Below are 26,453 nucleotides of genomic sequence, written 5' to 3' on the forward strand. Positions count from 1 at the left end.
AGTGCCTTCCCTCTGTTGATCATTTCCAATTTCTCCTGCTTTTTTTGCACATAGTTGTTTGCATGTTGTCTCTCCTCTATTAGTCTGTGAGCTCCTTGAGGGCAGGGACCATTTTTATAGCACTAGAACTAGGCACAGTTTCTGGCAAATGTTGTTTAGTCACTTTTCAGTCATGTCTGACTCTTTGTGCAAAAATAGTGGATTGGTTTGCCATTTTCTTCTCCAACTCATTTACAGATGAGGAAACCAAGGATTAAGTGGCTTGCTCAGGATCATGCAACTAGTAAGTATAGGAGGCTAGATTTGAACTCACAAAACTGAGTCTTCCTGACCCTTGGTCTGGTATTCTATTCACTGTGCCATTTAGCAAACCCTGGCAAAGAATAGGTACTTAATAAATGTTTATTGACTGACTATTCACAGCCTGTTCCTTTCTGGTCTTATTCTTTACTCCCTTTCACATACTCTATGATCCAACTACTGTGGCTTCCTTGCTGTTCCTCACACAGAACACTTTCTCAATTCCTTTTCATTTGCATTGGCTATCCCCATGTTCAGAACATTTTTCTTTATCTGATTCCTAGTTTTCTTGGCTTCCTTCAAGGCTCCATTCAAATCTCACTATCACCAGGAGGGCTTCTCCAGCCTCCCTTCCTGCACTACAAGTTTTTTCCCCTCTAAGATTGCCTTCTCTTTATATTGCATATATCTTGAATGTTGTCTCCCCTTTAGAATACAAGCCCCTTAAGAGTAGAGGACACATTTTGCCTTTCTTTGCATCTCCAGTCCAGTTCGACATAGTAAGTGCTTAAAAATTGTTCTTTGACTGCCCATTCCTGTCCATATTGGCCCCTTCCTTCCCTATGCTTCTATAGGTCTTAATTGTTTATATTACACATTTTGACAGCTGTCTTCTGGTTTATATTCTCTAATTGTTTAATGAATTAATATCTGTGTTCCATCACCATATTGTTATATATACCAAGAGTAGAAACTTTTACATCCTTCAATGCTTCTCAAATAATCCACATACTATCTAGAGCAGTAAAGAGATTATTAATCAATTATTACTTATTAAGAAGCTTCTATGTGCTAGGCACTAGAAATATAAAGATAAAAATGAAATTCTGCCTGACCTCAAGGAGGTTATAGTTTACCTAAGTAAACAACATGTATTCATAAAGGCGTATACAAAATATGTAATAAATATAAGGTAACACAAGAATGGGGGCTATCAGGAAAGGCTTCATGAAGCATATGTGGCACTTAAGCCGAGCTTTTAAAGAAAGAATAACTTAGCCAGGGGTGAGGAACCTGTGGCCTTGGGGCCACTTGTGGTCCTCTAGGTCCTCAAGTGTGGCCTTTTGATTGAATCCAAACTTCGCCAAACAAATTCTCTTAATACAGGGATTTTATAAAATTCTATAAAAGGAGTAAGGTATAAATCCCCTTAATAAAAGGCCAATTTAGCCCAACCCTATCATTTTATTCATGATTCTACAGAGACTATTATATAGTGTTGATATTATTGTGTTAAATTTAACATAAACTTTTTTAAAAAGCTGTTCATCAAAATTAATTTTTATATGCACTCCACATTTTCTGTCCTATACATTTTCTGTCCTGTGTAGATGCTCATGCTTGTTAATGCACGTCAAGTTCATAATTTTAAAAAACAATTATTAAAATTTTGTTTTTAAGTACCACCTTCTGAATTGGTGAGAAATGGAATATTTCACAAAAATATTTTGCCTTCTTACTCTGTCCATCTTCTACTCAGCAGCCAAAGTGATATTCCTAAAGCACCAGCCTGGCCAAGTCACCAATTCAAAAAAAGAGGTCCCCCCTCTCTCCCCATTCAAAGGAAGCTTAGGCAAACAGGATTAAGTGACTTGCCCAAGGTCACACAGCTAGTAAATATCTGAGGCTCCCTATTACCTCCAGTATCAAATATAAACTCTTCTGTTTTGTTTTTAAAAGCCCTTCTTAACCTGGCTTTTTTCTACTTTTCCAGTCTTCTTAGACCTTGCTACCCTCCACATACTCTGTGATCCAACAGCACTGGCTTCCTAGCTATTCTTCCCACAAGACGCTCTTAGGTCCCTCTACTACTTGCTTTTTGACTGGCTGAAATGCACTGATTCCTGGCTTCCCTAGCTTCCTTCAAATCTCTGATAAAATCTCATCTTCTGCAAGAAACCTTTAGTACAGTGCCCGACACATAGTAGGAGCTTAGTAAATGCTTATTGTTCTTTCCTTCCAATCCCCTTCAGTGCTAGTGCCTTTCCTTTGATATAATCTCCCTGTATATATCTTGTTTGTACATAGATGTTTGCATGTTGTCTCTCTGATTAGAATGTGAACTTCTTGGGTCCAGGGCCTGCTTTTTACTTTTTGTGTGTGTGTATCCCTAGTGCTTAGTCAACAGGGCCTGGCACATAGTAAGTGCTTAATAAAGGCCTGTCTAACTCTTGGATGAACTTAAATAACATGAGCATCTCCTGTTAAGTAAAGTATTTAATAAGGGGAGAAAGGAGATGCTGACGTCCTCTAATTAGCCAGTACTCTTTATTTGGGAAGGGGGGAGGTAGGGATTTGGAGATGATGGGAAGAAGCATCATTAACCCCTTGCCTCTCAGCCCTGGGCTCCTCCTCTCTGGTTTTTCAGGTGCAATTCATACCTGCTGGAAGCCTCTCACATCTGAATTTAAGCAGGCCCCTAATAGAAATGAGATTTGGATCTGCAGTCCCTCTGCACATCGTTGGTTATCATCAATCAACAAACCTTTAGTAAGAGCATTCTGGGCAAAGAAGGCTGCAGGGACGGGTGAAGGAGGGCATGGGGGGAATGAAGAAGAGGGGAGAAGGGGGAGGTAGGGAGAGGAAAAAGAGGCGAGGGGGGAAAAGTGGAAGTCTGCGCTTTCACGGAGCTATATATGCCTTCTACTATAGAAAAAATTATTTACTTTCCATTGGCAGGGATCGCTCAGGGAGGGAGGTGGAGGTGGGTGCTTTTATAGTAAGGTGTTAAGAAAAAGTTTTTAATCTTCATTTCACACATAAATGTATCTTATATAATAATTGTATTATACAATACATAATTATGTTGTATTTACATAATGCTGTGTTACATAATATGTATTACTGTTACATTACTCTACATAAATACATTTACATGTATCATTTGAGGACGCTCCCCTCCTTGGTGCGGGAGCCTGCACTGGTTCCGCTTGAGCTGCAGGTGGCGCTGTCGGGACCGCGGCCGAGGGAAGGGACCCTCTCTCCCCGCCAGCCAGCACGACGCTCTTCCTCTGCGGCGACGTAGGGCCAGTCCCGCAACATGGCTTTGGCTCAGGCCCCGCTGCCGCTGCTCCGGGCGGGTGAGCTAACGAACAGAGCGGCGCCTTCTACTCGGCGCTGCCCCGGGCCCTCCGCCTGTGCTTATCCCCTCCCTCCACAGCGCAGCCGGAGGGCCCGGCCTTGTGGAGCGGGGGGAAGAAGCGGGGGTGCGGGCGGGGAGGGGGGGAACGAGGGAGAGCGGAGAGCGAGGGGGAGGGGAGGAAATAGGAGAGGGGGGGAGGGGAGGAAATAAGAGAGGAGAGGGGGAGAGAGGGGAGAAGGAAAAGGAGGGCGAGGGGGGAGGGGAAATAGGAGAGAAGCTGGGAATGAGAGGGAGAAGCCGGAGGAAAGGGAGGGAATAAGAGAAGGAGGGAGGAGGAAGGGCAGCTCCTGGGGGGACACGGGCCCTTGGCTTAATTAGAGATCTGTGGTTCTTAACCCAGACCTCCTGGACTTGGGTTTTTTGTTATACTGGACTTCATCATAGTTGGTTTTCTTCGTGGTTTTGTGTGTCTCATGCACTTAAAAAACGTTATTCTGAGAAGGGGTCTGTAGGCTTGGTCAGACTAAGGTGTCCAGGAGCCAAAAAAAGGTGAAGAAGCCCTTCTCTAGATCTTCCCAGTGCTTGTTCTAGGCCGGCTCTCAAAGACAGCTCATCTGTTTCTTCCCCAGGCAGTCTGTCCAGGTTTCATTGGTTGGATTTTCTTGGCAAGGCCTCCCCATGGGCTTCACAGCAGGGCCTTCGGATGTATGGAAGTGTTCCTGCCGCAGGGATTGTCCAAGAGGATAACAGCGGTAATGTCCCATTTAACCAGGAAAACAGGAGTCCTCCATAGAAACCACCTTATTGAAGAGGGAGGGAGGGAAGGAGGGATGTCTCAGAGTGGCTGGCACCGTGGGTTCAGGGGAGAGAGCACTGAGTCACAGCCCTGCATTTGAATTCTGATTCTGCTAGTACTTCACCTTTCTGTCAAATGAGGGGCTTGGTTGTGTTCTTAGATGCCTTGTCTAAGATCTCAGTCCTGGACCCATCACTAATAGACATGTGATGCTTGGTAAGTCGCCTCTTCCCCCTAGTTTCCATCCCTAAAGTTGCATATAGATCTATAATTCTAAGTGGAGTAATTTAATCTTCATGCCAGTGGGTCCTTTCTAGCATTTAGCATAGTGCCTGGCATGTTGGCAGCTAGATATTAGAGTAAATAAGAGCTTAGGCCTGGAGTCAGGAAAACTTGAGTTCAAATCTGGCCTCAGACCCTTACTGGCTGTGTGACCCTGAGCAAGTCACTTAACCTCTAAATGCCTCTCTTTCCTCAGCTGCAAAATAAGGATAGTAACAGCAGTGAGGATCAAATGATATAATATTTGTAAAGGGTTTAGCACGATGCCTGGCACATGAGTAGACAGTCCATAAATAGACACTCCCCTTTATGGTGAGGAAACTGAGGCACAGAAAGGTTAACATGACTTGCCCAGAGTCACAGTAATTTACAAAGTTCAGACTTGAACCCAAGTCCTCTGGCTCCTCTTCTAGTCTTTTTTCTATTATACCACATACACTTCTCTAAGTAGCAAAGCCAGATTTTGAGCCCAAGTTTTCTGAGATCAAATCCATTGCCCTTTCCACTATACTAAAACTTAGACCTAGAAGGAACCTTGGAGATGATGTAATTCAGCTCCCTCATTTTGCTGATGAGGAAACTGAAGCCCAGAAAGGGGAAGGGATTAGCCTTAAATCAAACAGCTAATTTCTGATAGATTCCGAATCCAGCCATTAATTTTCCTGAAATAAGCTACCCTGAGCTATTTTCAGTGGGGTGGGATATCCTGTTTTAGAAACCATGGGATCTTGGGAATTAGATCTGGTAAAAGCTTAAGAGGTCCTCTAGTTGAGCCCCCTCATTTTATACATGAGGAATCTGAGGCCCAAGGAAATAAAGCAGACCAAAGTCACACAGGCAGTCTGTGTTAGAGGTAAGATATGAACTCTGACCAAGTCAAATGCCTGCCACAGCTTCCACCCAGGGGATGGTTCTGGAACCAGAGGATGCACTTGTCAGTTTTCAAAAATAGATTTTAGTGTAATAAGCAAATCTGTTTTGTATATTTTGAAATTCACCAGTGTCCATTTTTCTTCCTCTAGATCTCAATGACAAGATTTTGACTGAACCCCTCAGACATTCTGATTTCTTTAATGTAAAGGAACTATTTTCCCTTAAAACTCTTTTTGATGCCAGAGTACATTTAGGACATAAAAAAGGTTGTCGTCACAGGTATGCTCAGCCTTCTTTGCTATGTGTTTCCAGTATAAAAGAGCCATAGAATGTGTATGTAGGTGGGATTTCAAGGAGTACTTTTAGAGTCTCGGGTCTAATCATTTGTAGTAATTTTCCAAGTTTTTCCAGATCGATTCAGTAAATATTTATTAAGCTTCTGTCTGCTTTACTCATTGAGCACTTATATACTGTTTTCTATCATCATTATCTTTTTTGCTTGATAATTCAGTAGATGAAGTGCTGGGCCTGAAGTCAGGAAGACCTGAGTTCAAAATCCAGCCTCAGACACTTACTAGCTGTGTGACCCTGGGCAAGTCACCTAACCTTTGTTAGCCTCTGTTTTTTTTCATTTGTACAATGGGAATAATAATAACAGTGCCTACCCCCCAGTTGTGAAGATCTAATGAGATAGTAATTGTAAAGCGCACAGCACAGTGCCTGGCACATAGGGAGCACTGTATAAATTTTAGCTTTTGTCATTATTATTTTACGTAGGTGTCTCCCCTCGCACTGAAAGGTCAAGCACTGTTACTTTTGTTTCTGTGTTCGTCGTATTGCTTACCCTCACTCATCTTACTGGTGCCCTGTTTCTGGAAGTTGGCTCCTTTTCCTTGGTCTGGCCCCTGTGAAAGGAAGGGGCTAGGGCCCTGATAATGCCCCGTAAGAGAAGAGAAGAATTGGTTTTGGTGCCTTCAGACAACTGGGTTGGAATATGGTTTCTTCTCCACCTTCAGATGTAGCCTGAATTCTCTTAATTTTGTGAGACTGTTGAATGTATCCATAGCTGCCGTGTAGTGACCATAAGGGAATGTGTATGGAACCATTTGGTAAAGAGCTAGCTTAGGACTCATGGGGTCATCTCCATTAGGTCTGGCCAGAGGTTGAGGTCCATACACCCCTGCTTCTAAGTACTCATCACTTGTATTTAGTGTCTTTAGTAAACTGCCTGGAAACTAATAAAATGCATTTTTACAATGGGGAAAGAAAAAAAACCTGAGGCAAATAAGTTAAGTGACTTGCTCAAGATCACACAGCTAGTTAGCATTTGAGGTCGAATTTGATCCCCGGTCTTCCCGACTCCAAGCCCAATACTCTATCTGCTGTACTACCTACCTGCCCCAGAAGCCACATAATTAGTACTTAATAAATATTGGTTGCTGCTGGTGATTGAGAGTTGACTCTATGTGCTTAATGTTCAAATGGTATGCCCTTTACAGGTTTATGGAACCATACATCTTTGGGACCCGCCTAGAGCAGGACATCATTGACTTGGACCAAACAGTCAAGCATCTCCAGCTGGCTTTGAATTTTACTGCCCACGTGGCCTATCGGAAAGGAATTATTTTGTTCGTGAGCCGGAACCGGCAGTTCACCTACCTAATAGAAAAAATGGCAGTGGACTGTGGAGAGTATGCCCACACCAGATATTTTAAAGGGGGCTTGCTGACCAATGCTCCTGTCCAATTTGGCCCTGGGGTCCGTCTCCCAGATCTGATGATCTTCTTCCATACCCTGAACAATGTCTTTGAGCCACACGTGGCTGTGAGGGATGCTGCCAAGATGAACATCCCTACGGTGGGCATTGTAGACACAAACTGCAACCCATGCCTCATTTCATACCCCATCCCTGGAAATGACGATTCCCCTGACTCCATCAAGCTCTTCTGCCATCTCTTTGGAACAACCATCAAACGAGCTAAGGCGAAGAGGAAGCAAATGGAATTCCTCTACAGCCAGCAGAGCAAACAGATGGCTCACAAGACAGGAGACACATACCAGCAGCCCCCTAGCCCTGCTCAGCTGGGGACACAGACTGTGATGAACTGAAAAAGCCGAGTTTTGTAAAAGGTCACCTGACATCTACCAAAATAAAAACTAGACCTGAATATCTCCTAGTACCTAAACCAAAATCCTATCCATGTATAGTAGTCAGAAAAAGAAGGAAAATCTTTTTACTGTCTTAACAGTAGTCATGTTTCATCCTTAGATGTCATTTCATACTTTTCATAGTGTTTTCATATTCATTATCTCACTTGATCGTCCTATTAACCCTTTGAGCTAACTTGGGAAAGTGGTATTATCTTCATTTTACAGATAAGGAAGCTACCAGGTGAAAGAATGACTTATTCAAGGTCAGATATCCGATGAATAATGACAGAGCCAGGATTAGAATCCAGATTTCTCATTCTTTATCTAGTGGGCTTTGCACTATAATGTCTCCAGTAGTTATGTTGGACCCACACTTGAGGGAAAATAAGACTCATATTTTAAGTTATGACAGTGGAAGAGATGAGATGAATAAATCCAACTGGGTGAAAGCAGGAGAATAATATGTGCTTTGAGGACCTCAATAATACACATTAGTGGTCTACATGAAAAAATCAAGGAACCAGAGGGGAGAAGCATAGATGGAAAATATTTACATGGAGATGAGTGTAGCAAGAACAAAGTAATTTTCATCATCTGAGTAGTCTGAATAGAAAGTGGAAACAGCTGAGTTTGGGAAACATTACAAGTCTGGCACAGAAATAAGGCAAAATAGTTGTGGAAGACTTCAGTTAACTAGACATCTTCAAAAGAACTAAAGTTATCCAGATAGCTGTCACAGTGTTCTATCAAAAGAAGAGCAGTTAATTGCTTGATTTGCCTTAATGGTAATTTCATCCTTCAAAAAAGAGAAATTTTATATTGGATTTTATTTTCATTAACAGGGAGGAACTGGTTCCTGAGGTTGAAATGATGGGAACTCTAAGGAGAAGTAACCACTCCCATTGGCTCAAATTCTTTAGGAAAAGTCAACTCTAAGGGTTTAGGTGACACTCAAAAATTAAATTCAGAAGACAAAAAGAAATAATTACAATGAGGAGGGGAACTGGGAGTTATCTGAAAAGACCAGTAAATGCACAGGGACCTCAATAGCTGACTTAGATTTAGAAAGAAATGTATAGAAGATGAAAGCAATTACAGATAATAAGGTAAACATAGCGTGGCATAGTCCTGTAAAAACAATGTAGAAAACAACTACTGGGTTAAGAATTAATGGAAAACCAGAAAGCAGTTTGACAGAAATTTGGTTTAGTTCAACATCTTATATAGTATAATATGGTCAAAAATAGCTATGTGGCTTGATTAATGGTCATTGTAAAAAAAAAAAAAAACAATAGAACCAAATCAGATGCCTTCAGAGCCCTGGCTAGATAGAATTCTTAAACCTGTGATAAAGGTGATCACAAAAGATGAAATAAGATTATTTCAGTTACATGGAATTGAAAACCATTTGGATCAACAAAATTAATACAACTGATACAAGATAGGAAGTGACTGGGAAAAAAATTTTTGCATCAACTATTTCTGATAAGAATAATATCCAATTCATAGGCAACTAACATTAAGACCCATTTTCAAATGGACTAGTGGTCAAAAGATACGAACAAAGAAATTTCAAGATAATAGCAACCACATGAAAAAGTGCTAAAAATCACTAAGAAAAGTGTAAAATGAAACACTTCTGATATTCCCCTTATGGCTAAAATGGGCAAAGACAAAAGATTAATGTTGGTAGGGTTGTGCAAAGCCAGGTATGCTTCCACACTGTTGATGGAACTGTGAACTGGTCTGACCATTCTGGGAACAGTTTAGGATTATGCTAAGAAAGTGACCAAAATGGATATGCCCTTTGTCCAATACACCTACCAGGCATAAACTATATTTCAGGGTCAATGATAGGTATTACAAATGTCCAAATATTTATAATGGCACTTGTAGTGGCAAAGAAAAGGAAATGAGATGTTGATCCACTGGGGAATAGTCAAATCATGAAAATTAAGATGATGGAATATTACTGTGCCATAAGAAACAACAGATACGAATATAGAAAATCATGGGAAGAAAAACTTGTATAAAGTAATGCAAAGTGGAAGGAAAATAAACATGACTACAGTAATGTAAATGGAAAGAACAAAACATCTGAAACAGTACTGAAAATATGATGGCCAGTCTTGATCCCTAAAAAGATGTAGGCTCTTTGACTTTGTTGACTTCTGGCTGTATGTTTTGGTCTTCTTTGTCACCAAAGAAAGATTCCAAAGTCTGAGACTGAATATGAGTGTGTTTTCGCTGCCTGGCCATGTTCCCAGCCAACTTACTTGACCCTTGAGTTTTTTTGTCAGGGTATGACTGCTTGTAGGGTAAAGAGTACTTTGTTCCAAGCTTGAGGGGTTGCGCTGTTGTTTTCAGAGCTATTTCTATACAGCCAGCTCTGCCACAGCAGCACTCCTCCTTCCCCAAGAACCACCAACCCAGACCTGACTCAGATCTTAAGCAGGCTCTGCACTCCTGCTCTGATCTGCCACTTAATTCCTCCCACCAGGTGGGCCTGGGGCCAGAAGCAACTGCAGCTGTACTTCTGTAGCTGCACCACCTCTGCTGCCCCTGGGGTGGTGGCCAAACAGCAAACTCTTTTCACTCTGCCCCCTGCAGCTTTTCCCACTAACCTCTGTTGTCTTTGGTGTTTGTGGGTTGAGAAGTCTGGTAACAGCCACAGCTCACTGATTCAGAGCGCTAGGTCCTGTTCCACCCGGCTCCTGGTCTGGTTGGTCCTGCCGCAGCCCATGCTGGGCTCTGCTCTCCTCCACTCCCAGCTCCATGCACAATAGACTTCACCCAGCGACCATCCAGGCTGTCCTGGGCTGGAGCCCTGCTTCCCTCTGCTATTTTGTGGGTTCTGCAGTTCTAGAATTTGTTCAGAGCCATTTTTATAGGTCTTTGGAGGTACTTGGCGAGGAGCTCACTCAGGTCCCTACTTTCCTGCTGCCATCTTGGCTCTGCCCCACCTTCTTGATCCCCAAAAAGAGAAAAGATAGGAGAGTGCCTCCTTCCCTTCCTTTGCAGAGGTGGACGACTAGTATGAAATGCTGCATATAATGTCAGACTTGGCTGTATCTGTTACTTTTCCCAAAATTTTTTTTATTCTTTATTATAACTGATAGCTCCCTAGAAGAGACGATGAATAATTAGGAAATGAAGGTGGTGTAAAAAAGATATCCATTTAAAAAAAATTTTTAAAAGTGTCAGGGATGCTACAGCTCAGAGTGGGCTGAAACTGGTAAGGAAAGTTGAGGTCGACAAAAGGGTGGGTTTGTTTTGTTTTTTATCTATATTAGAGGAAAAGGAGAAACAGGATATGACCTATGCTTGGCAGGGATGGGATGATAAAAACTGGAACTGGAGAGAAGGCAGAGCTGCCCAATTCTATTTCTATTTTTTTTTCTGCCAAGGGGGATGACTCCTGTTGGAAATCAAAACAAAAATGGCAAACAAAACATTAATACATATGTAACGAGACAGTAAAAACGTGAGCCGCTAGGTGGCGCAGTGCGTGGAGTGTCGGGCCTGGAGTCAGGGGAGACCATCTTCCTTCAAATTTGACCTCAGACACTTATTAGCCTGAACCCTGGACAAGTCACTCAACCCTGTTTGCCTCAGTTTTCCATCCGTCAAATGAGCTGGGGGAGGGAGGGAATGGCAAACTTACTCCAGTATCTTTGCCAAAACCCGAGATGGGGTCACAGAGTCCGAAATGACCGAACAAAAATGAAACATCCGGTTCTTAGTCTAAACACTAAGTAACCCTAAGTGTCCGTAAAGATTTTGCTGCATCCAGATCCTGATTTGTCCCCAAGTAAGGCACATTCCATAATGCATGTTTACTAGAACTTCCTTCAGACAGGTTCACTCTCGGTGGGATCGCAGGAAAACTACAGAGGGAGGGATCTTACGGTTGCGCAGGCGCTCTAGGGAACAGTGTGGCGAGGGGCGGAACGGCAGAGACCAGAGCGAGCCCTTCCCGAAGTCAATGCGCATGCGTTTGCTTCCATGTCCTATGCAGGCCGCCGTAGGGTCTATAAAAAGCGGCGGCGAGTTGGGTCACATCCTCTCTGAGTGACTGAAGCGGTTGAGGCGGCTCTTTTGGTAAGGTGCGCGGGCCCTAACCTCCCTTGGGCTGACGCGCAGCCCTGCTTACTCCCACCGATTCCCTGGGCCCCAGACCTACTTGCGGTCTATTTTCTCTGAATCGTTTCCTCGCTTTTGCCCTGACATGTAATACCCCCGATGAAATGTTTTTCCTACTCCCTGGCTTCCTCCACGTGTCTGACCTCCGACCTCCTCCCTGGGCAGTCGGGGCACCAGGACAACCTTGGATTTTGTCCAGAATTCATGTCTCGCGCCCCACTCCCCACCCCCCACCCCCATCGGGCCGTTTTTAGTTAAATGTTAGAAAACATGTAAAAGCGAAACTAAGTACCAGCTTATCGTATCCTCCTTTACGCGTTTCTTCCAGATTTGGCCCCATGGTTGGTTTGTTCCTAAATTTACCCCGGAGCGCTCATGACGGGGCTTCTTAATTTGGGGAGTATGAACTTGCTTTTGCAATGTTTTGGGAGCTTTAAATTTACCTGTGATAGTTCTCTGAGTTTTATGCATTTTAAAAGCATTTCTAGAAGGGAAGAAAGGGGCCTCAGACAGCTTAGAACGCTGTAATCTGGTTAAATACTTAAGTCTTACGTTTTCCTTTTCCTGTTATGTTTTTGCCATCCTGCTCTGGTTTCTTACAGTCTTAGTTCATTTTCTCTCCGTGCCACGCACTGAAGGAGTTGGTTTCTTCATTTGATTTTTGAAGTTGCTAGCTTTTACTATTTCTAGCTCTAGATGGCAGCAACTTGCTTGCAATAATAACCGAATGCAATATTTAAATGATTTTATTATTACATATTCTCCCATCCTTGTAGGTGGGGACGCTTATCCCTGTGTAGTAGTAATGGTGAGTATTTATACGATGTTTTAAGGTTTGCAAAACATACATTTAACAAATGAAGAGACTAATACTCAGGAAGCTGACAGCCCTATGATCACAATTACTTTTTATACAATAACCAGATTTCATGATAAAATTGAACTTTCCCTTACAAAGGCCAGCAACCTATATTCCCTTAGACAAGATCAAGATTTGACAGAAAAAGTAATGATAGCTAACATTTATATGAGGCTTTGAGATAGGCAGAGTGCTTTGTAGAGATTCCTCATTTGATTCTCACAACTCTGCAATTATTATGTCTCCATTTTACAAATGAGGAAACTGAGACAAGATAGGTTTATCCATGGTCTTGCAGCTAATAAGTGTCTGAAGCGGGCTCTGAACCCTGGTCTTCCAGACCTAAGGTTTAACATACAGTTAGCTGCCTCTAGTTTGCCTCCATAACCTTGAATCCTTTGGTAGGAACAAGATATGTACAGACAAGGTGGGACTTCAGCTGATAGGAAACCGAAAGAAGGGAATGAGGGGGCAGAACACTGCCTGAACAACTGCAGGTGAATATAAAGATCTTTAAATTGCAAAAAAAAAAAAAATCAGATTTGATACTAGTGGCTGTGGGAAGCCATTAGAGCTTGTGGGAAAGGGAGGACATGGTTAGATCTGTGATTTGGAAAGATCACTTTGGTGATTCATTGAAGAAGGGGTTGGCCTGGACAAACCAGAGGCAAACATCAGTTAGGCTATAGCAGTAGTATTGGGTGGGGGGAGTAGGATAATAAGTTCAGTTTGGGACCTGTTGACTTGGATTAATTGATTCTATCACAGGGTAGTGATGTATAGATGATCCTATTCTGGGTGGCAGATGTGTGACATTTGTTCAGAAGTCTAGAGCTGGATCTATAGATCTGGAAATCTTATCAAATTGTAGTTTTAAAATTTCTGTGCTAACGCAAAGTAGCTTTTCAGTCAAAAGATTTGTCTTCAAATTTCATTGGAGAAATTTTTTTAAACCTAGGCTTCAGTTTGCTCATTTATGAAATTATGGGGTTGAAAAATCTTTCCAAGATCCATTCCAGCTCTAAATATGATCCTACAAAATCTATAGCCTTGATTGATTCTATTGCAGGTTTAGCTAAAATGTGGACCTAAGATATAAAATAATTTATGGTGCTTTTACTAGATACTAGTGAGTGATAACTTGGAAATATTGTAAAATGCTATTTTACATCATACTGCTGGTATACACTTCTTCATTTCTCTTAGTGAAACTGTCTTAAGGATTTACTTGATTTTCTTTCTCTAGCAGAATGGGAAAGCCATGGATTCAAGGAATTTGCCCTCAGGGAAGTGAGGCAAGTAAGTTCAGGAATTCCATAAACTTGATTTTTATAGACTACGAGTTATTAGACCCTCATGATAGAATCTTTGATATTTTATTAGATATTCTCTTCCCCTTTCCACTCGCACTCAACCTTCTGAAATGGAAAAGATTTTTTTTTAATCTGTATGTACTTGGTATCCCTTAGAGAGGTTCCCTTGGACTTGGTAGAGAAATAATCCTTTGGTTTGATTTCTCAGGTGTTTCGTTTTTAAAGAACTAAAATGAGATTTCAAGTGTGCTTTTACCTGTATGCTTCAGACGTGCTAAATTGATGCTGGTGGTGTTTTGGAGACCAGTATGGTGTGTTTAGTGAGTTTACAAATAGGTGCTGGGATTATTATTGTCATTCATTTTAGTAACCACCTACTAGCCCCACACAAGATTCATTCCAAATGGTTCTGAAGCTTCAAGATATTTGCTCCTTTTCCCAAGCAGGCCTAGATCCCATTTATGAGCTGAATAAGACACGTTGTAGGCCAACTAGTTAGCAGAACTGCACTCATAGAGAAAATCCCTGGTTTAATCATCACCATAAATTGCCCCTAGAGGCGTTACAATTGAGGCTGCTGTGCCTCATTTGTGTCATTAGGTGGCAAAGAGAAAGAGACTATGTCTACGCTCAGTGCTCTGACCCCGTGAGCACTCAGAATGATTAATAGCCTGACACTTGATAAATATTTTGGCATTTTCTTATGTTTTATTGATAACTTAAACCTTCATGCAACTTGGCTTTTCAACTTTTTCAGGTTCTCATTGTGCTAAAAATTTTAAACTGTTTTCATGGCTTTTTTGGCAAGAGGAAGTGAAAGAAACAAGCCAGACTGAGCAGATGTGTCTAAATGGTGAGTGGAAATGCATGGGGATTCCATCTGGATAAAGATTTGTGTTGTAAGTCAGTTTATGTTGATAGACCTCTTAAATTCAAGATTTAAAGGGGGATATATAAACTGTACCAATGATAGTAAATTTGAAAATATCACCATGTTGGAAAAGTACTGAGGTTGCCAGTGTTAATCCTTTTCCAAATAACAAATCTTGGATTATTGCTAATAATGAAAATTGCTGCCATAACCATTACAGATACAGCTGCTGCTGCTGCAGTGTCGGGCTGTACCTGTGTCCTTAGGTAGCAAAGAGGAAGTGGCTTTTTCTACGCTCAGTGTTCAGAAATCTGTGAGCACTAAGAATGGTTGATTGCCTGACATTTTTCTGTATTTCCCGATTGTAGATGCTTTCCAAAGTTATGCTACAGCTATTAAAAATTGGTGGGGATCAAAACATTCCTTTATTAAGCTGTTGTCATGATGATATAGTTAAGTTTTGTGGCTTCCCAGACAAGGCCTAAAGGGTCTTTTGAAAAGAAATTTCATTTTTTCCTTCTGTGAAATGTAGGTGATTAATGAGCATATCTGACTTGTCTTGTTGACAGCGCCAAAGTGAAGCCCATGTGGCTTTTGTTTAGGTTGGATTCCTTGCTGTTTGTCAGCACACTATCCATGGCATCAGTGCTTCAGAGATTGATGAACTAATGGCTTTAGACATAGGTGAGTACAATATGAGGTCCAAGTATGTGAATTCTTCTGCCCACCTAGAGGCATTGTAGATAGGACTGCAGTGTCCTGTTTGTAATTAGGTGGCAAAGAGAAAGACTGTCTAGCCCAGTGTTCTTTAATTTGTGAGCACTTAGAATGATTAATAGCCTTAGAGTTTTTCTTTGTAGTGTATTTTGGTTTTCCCAGTTAAACAAAGGGATGTCAGTGGCGATAGAGAAGCACTCTTTTTTTTTTTTTTTTTCCTTTCTTGCAGGGGGGCAAGGTAGAACAATTGGGGTTAAGTGACTTGCCCAGTGTCATACAGCTAGTAAGTGCCTCAAAGTAACTCTTAAAAATTAACTCATTTATGCAGTGCAATTGCCTACAAAGGTTTTGTTTCAGAAACTAGACAAAGGAATAAAATTTACTTAGGGATCTGATTCGGGAATAAATTTACCGGTGTGGGGGTTTGGATAATAAAGGCAACTTATGAATGCAGTCTTAGGTGTTTGGGACCCACATAGCCTGTGTTTAACCTAACCCAAACTTTTTTAGACTCAAATGTCAGATTCTAATACCCTAAACCACTAGGGTGATGGACTGAACTTTTCCTTCTCTGAAATGATTGTCCATCAGGTATGGTATTTTTATATCTAACAAGGTTTTTGTAGCCAGGAAAACAAGATGCCAGTAAAGAACATTGAATCTAATCTGATCATTTAGGGTGGCTCACAGAACTTGGAATTTACAAGTGCTGTAAGCCGAGAACAAAATATTCCTAAATTGAAATAATTTAGAAGTTGTAAGTCCCCTAGCAGAAGGTCAGGCCAAAAAGAAAAAAGGTAGCCCACTACCCCCATGTGGCTGTAAATAATACTTTATAATAGGATTCAACAGAACTGGAGCCAATTGGCCAGCAGGGAGACAGTTTCCAGATAAGACATGTATGTATGTGGGTTGTTTCAGATGTATAATGGGAAAAAAACACTTCACTTTCCTTGTATCAGTCTTCAGATCTGATTGGATTTCTTGTAGGCATAACCTAAGTCCTGAGTTAAGCATTAAATGAATCTGGTCTCTAAGCAACAGGTCTGTTTTCTCAGCCATGCAGGACTAGGTTCAAATGATAGTTTTTCCCACAGTGCATAGCTAAACTACTTTAGATTTCAGTTGGTCTTCCCTTTATGCCTCAGGATATTGTATTTGCAAATACACTTAGGAATTTGTCAAAGCACATGTAATAGCTACACTGCATGAATGTTTTTGTTCTTAGAGACCAGAAATTATTGCTGGCTATTTAATAAGTTGTCTTTTCCAGGCACTGCCTGCTTTGTAAAATTCTCTGTAATTATTGAGTCAAGGAGAAATGAACTATTTTTGGCATCCAGCAAAATATATCATCCCATAGGATAGTAGAAAATGTATTTGTATTTGAATACATTTAATATAAAATGCTTGTAACATATACATTCCCCATGCCCGAATCATTTTGTCCTCAGTATTACCCTAATTCCTGCATTTGAGCTTTTTTGTTTTGTTTTGGGGAAGTGGTAGTTGAACTGGAATGTTAATAGTCATGTGACTTTCTGAACTTGGACAAAATCTGAAGTAAGACCTATCTTTATCTACATTTGACTAAATACTGAGTAAGACATGAATATGTTTGACTAGTGTTTGTCAGAGTTGGGTTTAGCTATAGTAACACATGTTAGCAGATAGTTAACAAAAGGACATTTAATCTGTAATTTAGAAGGTACAAGATTATGGGGTGGCTTTTTACATGCAAAAGAAAATGGCTACTTCAGCATGGAAATAAACATTGTTAGAGAACTAAAGTGTTGATTATACAGAAGGGATTTATCAGGTACTATGTTTTTGCCCGCAGCAGTTCTCACTTAACTTGGACCAAAGACCATGCCCTTTGTTCTATTTAATGGAAGAATACGCTAATATTGTGGCTCTACTGGGTGTCTCTAAAGTTTTAATATCTTTAAACTACATTTAAGACTTTTGGAACATCCTGTAATTGCTATGGGATATCAGCTGTGAGGTGCCTGAAAGAGGCTTCTGTGAATTTTATTGAGTAACAGGGAAAATTTTCTCATTAAGTGGGCATTATTATGACCAGCAGTACCATTAGCCAAGTAGGTAGCTGGCTGGTTGGCTGGAAAATGAGCCAGAGGCATTGCCTAATAGTAGCTTCCTAAGAGAGTACTAATAAAATTGTGCTTCTTGCAAAGAAGCCGGGACACTGACTTTGGAGGTTGGGGAGGGGATTTTGTGACTTTATACTGATAGTTATATAATCAAGAGAGCCCTTGTGGTCTACTATCTTATATTTGCATACTAGTTTGCAGAGCTTTTCCATTAAGATTTTCCCCCCAGTGTATGTTTCATTATTTTACAACATACTAGTTTCCACTTAAAAATTGTTGGGAGATGTTAGATTTGTTTTTTTTTCCTCCTAAATTTACACATACCTTTTGATGATAAAAGAGGGTGGTGTTGACTGCCTTGCATAACAAAGCTATTGCATATAATTTTTCAACAACTACACCCAGTAAAATAGGAGTCTTTAGGTATGAGTCATAGTGAGAATTTCAGTCTCATTGCTTCTGTTCCCAATAATAGCTTACATTTATACCACATTACAAATGTAAGCATTGTATATATGTTAGCCCACAACAGTCCTATGTGGTGATTGCTAACAAATGCAGACGAAGTAGACTCTGAGAATTGCTAGTACAGTCAGGTGTTCCTGTAGTGTTGCTACTATCGGCTAACTATCAAGAAACACATTCAGATACGCAAAAGAAAACTAAATTTGACCTTATGATTTTAATTTGTCTTTGTTAATTGTAATAAAGTAACCCAAGTGCCTTCCCTCTTTTTGCTCATTTAGACTACTAAATTCCAGATTTGAGGTAGCAGAGGGCTGTGGAAATTTGGAACTTGAGCAGTACATGCTACTGGGTAACGCAAAGGTGAGTAATAATTCCCAGTCCTTTTTTAAACACTTTTAAAATCAGTGGGCCTCTTCTGTGTAGGTGGAGAGGGTACAACCAGTCAGCAGTGCCCCTGAAATGAAGTATCACAATGAAGAGAATGCTATGTGTCCAAGACAGATAAAAAAGGAGTGACCTAGATGATCTGTGATCAATTTCTAAATAGGGCTCTGCATTGTCCACAGACTTACATCTAATTTTAGCCTCCGGAGCTGGGCTCTTGTGCTAAGTGACATGACCTTTTTTTGTTTGTTTGTTTGGGTCACCTTCTTTACCCAGATTATCTTACTGTAATCCAGACCCCCAGAGACCCTTTCACCCACGTTAAGGAAATGACAAGCTTGGATAGCCGTCAAGTCGCCATATAGGTTAAAGTAGTAGCCTGCACTGGTTTGGCTCTTTCATGGATGGCTAACATAAGATGGTGATGGGTCTGAAATTTGCCTGTATGTTTGTATCCTTCCAGGAGAATGTAAGCTTGAGTATTTTGAGGCTTTGCATAGTTACTCCGCATTAATACTGTTTTTAAGGTGGCTTACTTTCCAATTTGCAGATAAAGAAATCAGTGAAAAGACAATACTCAACCATTCTGGTTTCTACCCCCACTTGTTTAACACTTTGTCAGCAAATCTTTTAATAGTGATCAGAACCTATGTCCTAAAGTTATTTAGGACCTAGATGTTCTGAGGGCTATCATAAAATAAAATACAATTCTTTATCATGTTATAATCTCACTATGATATCCAAGATACCAGGAAAAAGTCAAGGAGGAAGTGGAATGAGTTGTGTTGACATTAAAGGAGAAAATAGGTGTTTACTTCTAGAAAATGAGGAGCATGGGAATATCTTGATGCAAGAATGTGATGTTGGCTTATACAAAACACATGATATCAAGGCCCAGAGGGTACAGTTGTTCAAATAATTTACTCATTCTGAGTGAAATAAAGTTAATTGAATGCTGCCCAGTGCTTAGTATGGTGCGTGACACATGGAGGCGCTTAATGAATATCGTTTGATTTGGGGTACAGTACACACACCTAAAACACCATTCTAGCTGTTCTAATTGAGGTGAATGAGGTTTCAAGTGTGCTTTTTTGCCTGTGTGCTTCAGACGTGCTAAATTGATAGTGGTGTTTTGGAGACCAGTGTAGTATGTTGAGTGAGTTTACAGATAGGTGTTGGGATTTTTGCTGAAACCAACAAATGGTTATTTATCATAATCAGTGCTTCAAGATATTAGCTCAGAATTTGCTTTTTTTCCCAAGCAGGCGTAGGTTCCATTTATGAGCTGAGTAAGACAACATTGTAGGCCAGTTACCAGAACTGCACCCATATAGAAAGAAGAGAAAATTCCTGGTTTAATCATGACCATAAATTGCCCTTAGAGGCAATTGAATGGCTTTTGTTAAAGCTCTCAGAGGAGGCCCCTGTCACTGGCTTAGTGTGAAGGCCAAAGAATGTCAAGTGAATGCAGCTGATGAAACTTAATGAATGGTTTGCATGTTTTAAAACTACACCATGGCATCAGGAAGCTCCACAGGTCAGGTGAACAGAAAAGATCTGGCCCTAAGCAAAAAAGTATTTGTGGAATGTTTGGGTTGTTTTTTTGTGTGTGTGGTGGTGGTGGTGATTGTTTTAAACTAAACATTTTAAACATTTCAATTGCTAAACAGGCTCTGTACCCTGAGTACATTTTTAATGCTGATAAACCGGCCATTGTTTGCAAAATTACATCCCCTTCAGGTGCAAGTGAACATAGCAGACTGCAGATTGACTGCTTATGTGCTCAAATTCTTTAGGATCACATTAAGATCAGATTCCTAGTGATTGGAAAATCCAATCCAAATCTTTCAAAGGTGCTACACATTTACCTGTTTACAAGATACAAGACACAGGGCAGTTCTTGGATGAACAGACTTTTATGATCGCACTAATTATGATTTTGTTCTTGCAGTGAAAGAACTTTTTGGAAGGATGGGCCTATGAGAAGTGCAGAACTGGAAGAGGAACACTTTGCTCTACAAGTACTATAAGAGATTTCCCAGTAATTTCTGAACTGTCAACAGGATGATATTTGCCTTATGTTTAGCATGCCATATTTGGATGGGCCTGTGTGCCAACTCAGTTTTCTGATTTGCTTTTTCCTACTTAAAATGTCTATATAGTAAAGCTCCAACCATTTGGAGGAAACTTCCTAAAATTTTCGTGTTTTGAGTCCATTCTCTGCTGATAACTTAGTGTCAGAAGTAAAATCTCTAATGGTCAAACCAAACAGCCCAAGGAACCACTGAGACCCAAATGGTGAATGAGTCCCCAAGACCATGGCAGGTTGAAACAACCTGCACCAATCTGCAAAAATTCAATGACTGCCCTAGGGTTCAGGAGGAACATAGTCGTCACCTCAGGACGAACAGCTCTGGGTAACCTGAAAGCTAATAGACTGACTAGGGAGCTACTTTGGGCATTCCTGACTGCCTTTATTTGCAAATAAGTAGTCCTCAGATTAATCACCCAAGGGTCCTTGGCAGAAAGCTGCAATCAGGTAGTCCAGCAAATCTTCCTCCATTTCTCCCCCAACCCTCCTGTGACATTAAATATGGGCTGGGTGTGCAGTCTGAGACTAAGTGCTGATGGTAGCCATTCTGATCCCTCTGGTGTTTCTGTGTCTTGTCCTATTGCACCTTAGGTTTTGCTAGACTGGGAGGAAGTTTAGTTAGATCTTTCTGGGCGCATCCACAGGGGAGATGTTTAAGCTTTGTGGCCCAGGATTATGAAATAGCTTTCACAGTATTTTTATACTAGGGGCAATCCCACTTTGCAAGGAAAGAAGACCTAAGGAGTAGACTGAAAGAAAACTAGTCTGAAAGGCCAGTTGAAAGACACTTAACAGTTGCCACAGAAGAACAGAGATAACCTTCCTGTCACTATTATGCCTTTAAGGGAGTCCCCACAAACATTCATCTATGTATTCTAGTCACCTATTGAATTGCTGAAAATCACTTCCAAAACTCGGATATGCCAGATAAATTATATTTAAATTTACAAATTTATTTGAAGCATACCTTCTGTCTTTGGCAAACACCTGGCTCAGTGGTTAGAGCACCAGGCCAGGATAACCGATCTTGAGCTCAAATGTGACCTCACAATTATGGGCTGTGTGACCTTGAGCAAGTCACTTAATCCTGTTAGCATCAATTTCTTCATCTGTAAAAATGAGCTGGAAAAGGAAATGGCAAACCGCTCTAGTAATTTTGGGGTTTTCTTGGCAGATTACTAGAGCGGTTTGCCAAGAAAACCCCAAATGGGGTCATGAAGAGTTCAAATGAAACTTCTACTTACATCATTAGGATCTGCTATAGGATAAGTCAAGATGGCCCAAAGAAATTGCTGGTTACCTGAGAGACCTTAGGTCAGGCAAGCCAAATTCATTGAAGCTCTTTGAAATATTCCCCCAGGAGGCAGATAGGGGTGAGATAAATCACTTTGTCCAGTAGAAGGGTGATCCTCCTTGGGGCTTCAGAGCTTGTTACTGAAAACTGGTCCAAGGGAGCTTGAGGAAGACTTCAGTTTTTGTTTAAAGGGGCCATCATTGATTAACATCTTAAAGAGGCCTATTCACTGAATGGGCATTATCTCACTCAAAGTGAGAACCTGAAAATACAGTCTGGAAGGGCCAGCGTTTCCCAATGCATCCTGGGATGGCTCTGGAGGAGAAAGTAAAGGAAGAAGCAGGTGCGTTACATTCCATTCTCCCTAGAGACATACTTATTATAAGAAGAGGAGACATTGGAAAAAGGATTGCTCCCTACAGAGGAGATAACCTTAAATCCTAAGAAAACTCATTGGGAGAGCCAGGCAGAGATGACCTCACAGAGCTTTTCCCCTTGACCACCCTTTACCCCTCCACACCTATCATCCAGATCAAGGGAAAACACCTCACACCTGGTGCATACCAATGCTACCAGGTGTTCTGTGCATGGCTGACTTCCCTTCCTCAACCCTTTTTCATGATTCTGTCTTGGCTGATGGAGTTGAAGGCCAACTTATTCTGTACCCCATTTCTGAGCCTCTATCCTAGGAAGAGCAATCAAAATTCCATATTAACCCAGGTACTGCCATTGATTTACTGGGATGAGATCTTTTGGGGTTTTCAATACAGTGTGTGAAGGAGGACTTAAAACTGATCATCCCAGATTTTTCTGTCCCCCTGCTCTTCTTCCTCTCCAGCCCTTAGAGAGCCACTGGATCTCCCCTCGTCCACTTTGGGCCTCAAGGGAGACTGACAAAGTACGTCTGAGGAGATGCCATCCTTGAGGACCACCTGTCCACATTTCGCAAACAATATCTTTTGCCCCATGAGGGGACTCTGATCATGTCATAAGGATCAGGTCTCCTTGTAATACCCTTGTCCTACCAGTCCCCAAACCTGGAAAGCTTACATCTGGAGAGAAACAAGTTTATCCCATTGTTCAAGATCTCAGATTCATTAATTCCTTCATGGTCCCCATGTCCATGTACCCTGTGCTGCCCAAACCCTTGACAATTCTGTTCCACCAATTCCATCCTAATTCTCAAATATTGATTTGTGCTATGCCTTTTTTTTGCCATCCCATCCACCCAGAGAGTCAGTTTTTATTTGCCTTTACCCTTAAAGGAGAACAATACACTTGGATCTGTCTCCCTCAGAGTTTCCCAGACTCCCCTACCATCTTTCCTACCTAGTTGCAATGAGATTTCCAATTCTTCCACCCTCCCCAGAGATCCACTTTGTTCCTCTGACCTGGCCTCATGTTGGGAGGATTCCATAGCCCTTTTGGTTTCTTTGCACAAGCTGAGATAGAAGGTGAGCCATTAGAAGCTCAGTTCATTACCTCATCGGTCATCGGTGCCTTTCCCCAGACCAAATGCACAGCATTGCTCATTTACAGCAGCCCCACACTGAGAAAGAGCTATGGGCCTTTTGGGGGTGGCTGGCTACTGTTGCTTGTAGGTCCCAGACTACTACACCATTGTGCAGCCATTTTCTTATCTGCCATGTACCTTCATTGATTCTACCTACGGACCAGGGCATCATTCAGACTGGAATGTTATTACCTACAAGATTCCCTGAGGTTCACTGAGAAGTTATGAAGGCAGTCGGCCAGACTTTCCATCTTGTTACAGCATAAAAGATGCCATTTTTAATGTTGCTTATGCTAGGAACTTTGTTACAAGTGGAACCTTGAGAGTCTGGTGGAAATTGTGGCCTCCGGAAATGTTTTCAGAAATGTCTTCAAAGGAATTTGAGGGTTTGGGGGTGGGGAGGTCTTGGCACAGTGCCATGAAATTATAAAAGAATCCTTCCTCCTGCTTGACAAACTGCGGGAAACTGATAGACCAGTGGGCTGAAGGTGACATTGAGGATACTGTTACATTTCATATCCCAAAGATGACAGTAAATACAGTGATGACTTTGGGGAGATGCTGTTTTTGCTTTTGATGCAATTCTTACAAGCTTGCAGGAAGGCAATCCTGTTACATTCCCCAGGAGCTCATGCAGTCGCATGTCCGGTAGTCTATACAAAGGATAGAAGTTGATAACAAGGATTTATCTAATAGCTCCTAAGCTATATCAGGGATCAGTACAGTTTCTTCCTAATCTGCATCCTCACCTGTAAAAGTGCTTGGTCACTGTTAAGTGTCTGAGTCGCGTAAAGTGACAATTGGTACTTGTGATCTGAGTACACACAATATCCATGGTGCTGCGTAGTGTCATGGGATAGCCAGTTACAGAGAGAATTTATGCATATCCCCATCTGCTTTAAAGAAGCCATTCTGCTAGGAATGTACCTCTCTCGTACCATATCTCAGCCTACTTTTCTAATCCTTCGAATGCAGGTAGCTAGCCAGGATGTTTGATTTTTGTTATGATAAACAGAATTTTTGACTGACCAGCATTCAATATAATAGGTAGCTAATGAATTTTTATACTTGCATTATGTTGAAATTTAAGCTTTTAAATTTTCTTTAAAAAAGAAACTGGATAAAAATATTGAGTTGAAAATTAGCACTGAAAACCTGGGATGCGATTTTAAAACAAAGATAATTGTTGGGACTTTACATCTAAAGTATTAAAGCAAATGGAAGAAATATGCTTAGTGTATTCTTTCTGCGAGAAAGAAGAATTTATATTTAATGTTGGCAAAACTGGAGAGTAAAGTGGTCCTTTGCATCTCGCATTGAATTTTCTTTACAATCTGATGAATTGAGTCAGTGCAAAAGAAACAGCTTGCTCTATGGGGTGGGGGTAATCTTCACACCTCTCCCACTGTTGTATCTGTGTGTTTCTCATTGGGAAAGGAGTTAAATACGGTTTGCCAAATGGGAACAAAAAATAAGCTTGCATCATGGAATTACTTGAGTATAGCTTACTAAAATAATGTCCTTCAAGGACCATTAGAAGGGTGGGAAAAAAGTTTTGACACCATGTATATGTACATAGGTGTACTTAGTATTCCTGGGTAATGAATTTTACATTAACTAGTAGTTAAAAGTACAAAGTAATTACCTAAAGAATGCTTCCTCAGTTCAGAGAAAGATTAAACTGCAAAATTAGGTGTGGGGTGTTTTGGAGGTTTGTCTGTATACAGGAGGAGAATCAAAGAATACTTAGGACCCAGTTTTTCACCTGGAGCATGTCATCTAACTATCCGAGTATTCTAATATGTTTTTGCATACATGTTTGTTGGAGGGGGAGGGTATATGTGAATTTGGATCATATGTAGGTTGCCGGTTTTCAAAGAAGATTGTTGTTCAGTTTCAGTTGTGTCCTACACTGTGGCCCCCCATTTGGGGTTTTCTTGGCAAAGATACTGGAGTGGTCTGCCATTTCCTTCTCTAGCTCCTTTTACAGATGAGGAAACTGAGGCAAACAGGAATAACTGACTTGTCCAGGGTCACACAGCTAGTAAGCATCTGAGGTCAAATTTCCGAGCAGGTCTTCCTGACTCCCGGCCCCTAGCTCTATCCACTACGCCACCTAACTGCCCTCAGAGGAAATAGATTAGATCAACTAAGGGTTGACACCCTGCAGTATCCAAAATGTAGAAGCTGTTTAATAGTTGTAGCTACTAGAATGAATATTGGTTCAGATATTAGAGCTCACTTTACAGATGAGGAAATCCAGCACCCAGCAAGTTTAAGTGTCTTGTTCAAGGTTACACAGGAAGCAGCAGAGTGGAGTTTTGAACTCCAGTCTTTGGAGCCCAGTTATCAGTAGTACAATGGATAGAGCAGTAGGCTTAGAGGCAGGAAAGTTCAAATCTAACCTCAGACACTTCCTGGCTGTTTGACCCTGGGCACGTCACTTCACCCTGCTTTGCCTCAGTTCCTCAGCTGTAAAATTAGCTGGAGAAGTTTATGGCAAACCACTCTAGTGACACAACTCAACAACTTTGGACCCAAATCCAGTGCTTTCCATCACACCTCAAGTAGGTTCTGTATCAAGTCCAACAAGTTTTGGGTTTTTTGTCTTTTTCTTGTTCTTTATCGTATCGATGTTTTCCTTGGACAAAGGGAGGGCTTCTTTGTCACTACCTTAGAGATTGCCAGAGCAGTCTGGTGAGGGGGATAATGAGATTAGACTCATTGCCTCAGTCCAGCTTTTTCAAACGTTTCCCAAGGCAGCCTTAGGCAGGCCCCTTCCCTGGCCCAGGCCCTTATTTTGAGCACACAGGGCTTTATTAGAAAGCCTTAAGGCTGTGAACCATCACCCAGATGGTGATCACCCTCAAAGCAGCGCTCTTAACCTTCCTTGCTAGAGGAGTTAGTTACTTTTCCAATGCTCATCTTTCCAAATCGAGCTGGTTCTACTTCCTGCCCAGTAGATTTAAGGTGGGAGTTCTCAATAATACAAAACCCATAAATAATGCTGAAGGTACTTAATAATGGTCTTAGCAGATTTTGGAAAAATGAGAGTTCGCCCTTTGAATAGCTCCTAACTTAGATTTTTTACTTCATGGTACTCTCAGCCTCATTTCAGTAAGCTATATAAGTAGGAGTGTAGCCAGTGTAGTCCCTCATCCCAGGGAACCAATCATTTTGAATATTAATGAGAACTTGGAGGCT

The 26,453-nt window shown here is 41.2% G+C and overlaps 1 protein-coding gene, 1 long non-coding RNA gene and 3 other non-coding genes across 10 annotated transcripts; all 5 read left to right on the plus strand.

Annotated features, from left to right (window-relative positions):
* Positions 1 to 3,282: 3,282 nt before the first annotated feature.
* MRPS2 (mitochondrial ribosomal protein S2) lies at positions 3,283 to 7,513 on the plus strand. The gene is made up of 4 exons (XM_036749391.1): positions 3,283 to 3,380; positions 4,012 to 4,134; positions 5,483 to 5,612; positions 6,833 to 7,513. Exons 1-4 carry the CDS (start codon positions 3,341 to 3,343, stop codon positions 7,440 to 7,442), a joined length of 903 nt encoding a protein of 300 aa, XP_036605286.1. The 5' UTR covers positions 3,283 to 3,340; the 3' UTR covers positions 7,443 to 7,513.
* Positions 7,514 to 11,556: 4,043 nt separating this feature from the next.
* Positions 11,557 to 20,547, plus strand: LOC118840665. 6 transcript variants are annotated; one of them, XR_005009808.1, is made up of 7 exons: positions 11,558 to 11,585; positions 12,404 to 12,435; positions 13,736 to 13,785; positions 14,557 to 14,652; positions 15,240 to 15,354; positions 18,245 to 18,326; positions 20,302 to 20,547. It is a non-coding gene; the product is annotated as an uncharacterized LOC118840665 (long non-coding RNA). The 6 variants fall into 6 exon arrangements; XR_005009811.1 differs by having other exon boundaries at positions 11,560 to 11,590; positions 13,733 to 13,785; XR_005009807.1 differs by having other exon boundaries at positions 11,560 to 11,585; positions 13,733 to 13,785.
* On the plus strand, positions 14,346 to 14,478 carry LOC118845190. Its single transcript, XR_005010055.1, has one exon. It is a non-coding gene; the product is annotated as a small nucleolar RNA SNORA17 (small nucleolar RNA).
* Positions 14,869 to 15,017, plus strand: LOC118845189. Its single transcript, XR_005010054.1, has one exon. It is a non-coding gene; the product is annotated as a small nucleolar RNA SNORA43 (small nucleolar RNA).
* On the plus strand, positions 15,390 to 15,518 carry LOC118845191. The gene has a single exon (XR_005010056.1). It is a non-coding gene; the product is annotated as a small nucleolar RNA SNORA17 (small nucleolar RNA).
* Positions 20,548 to 26,453: the final 5,906 nt, after the last annotated feature.

Source organism: Trichosurus vulpecula, chromosome 3 (assembly GCF_011100635.1).
Source record: "Trichosurus vulpecula isolate mTriVul1 chromosome 3, mTriVul1.pri, whole genome shotgun sequence".
NCBI classification, from domain to species: Eukaryota; Metazoa; Chordata; class Mammalia; order Diprotodontia; family Phalangeridae; genus Trichosurus; species Trichosurus vulpecula.

Bases quoted from the DNA above. Each gene is read 5' to 3' on its own strand.
- MRPS2 (XM_036749391.1), top strand. From the start codon at position 3,341: ATGGCTTTGGCTCAGGCCCCGCTGCCGCTGCTCCGGGCGG. The intron at 3,381-4,011 runs GTGAGCTAACGA...TTTCTTCCCCAG, and splicing joins GCTGCCGCTGCTCCGGGCGG to GCAGTCTGTCCAGGTTTCAT. The intron at 4,135-5,482 runs GTAATGTCCCAT...TTCTTCCTCTAG, and splicing joins TGTCCAAGAGGATAACAGCG to ATCTCAATGACAAGATTTTG.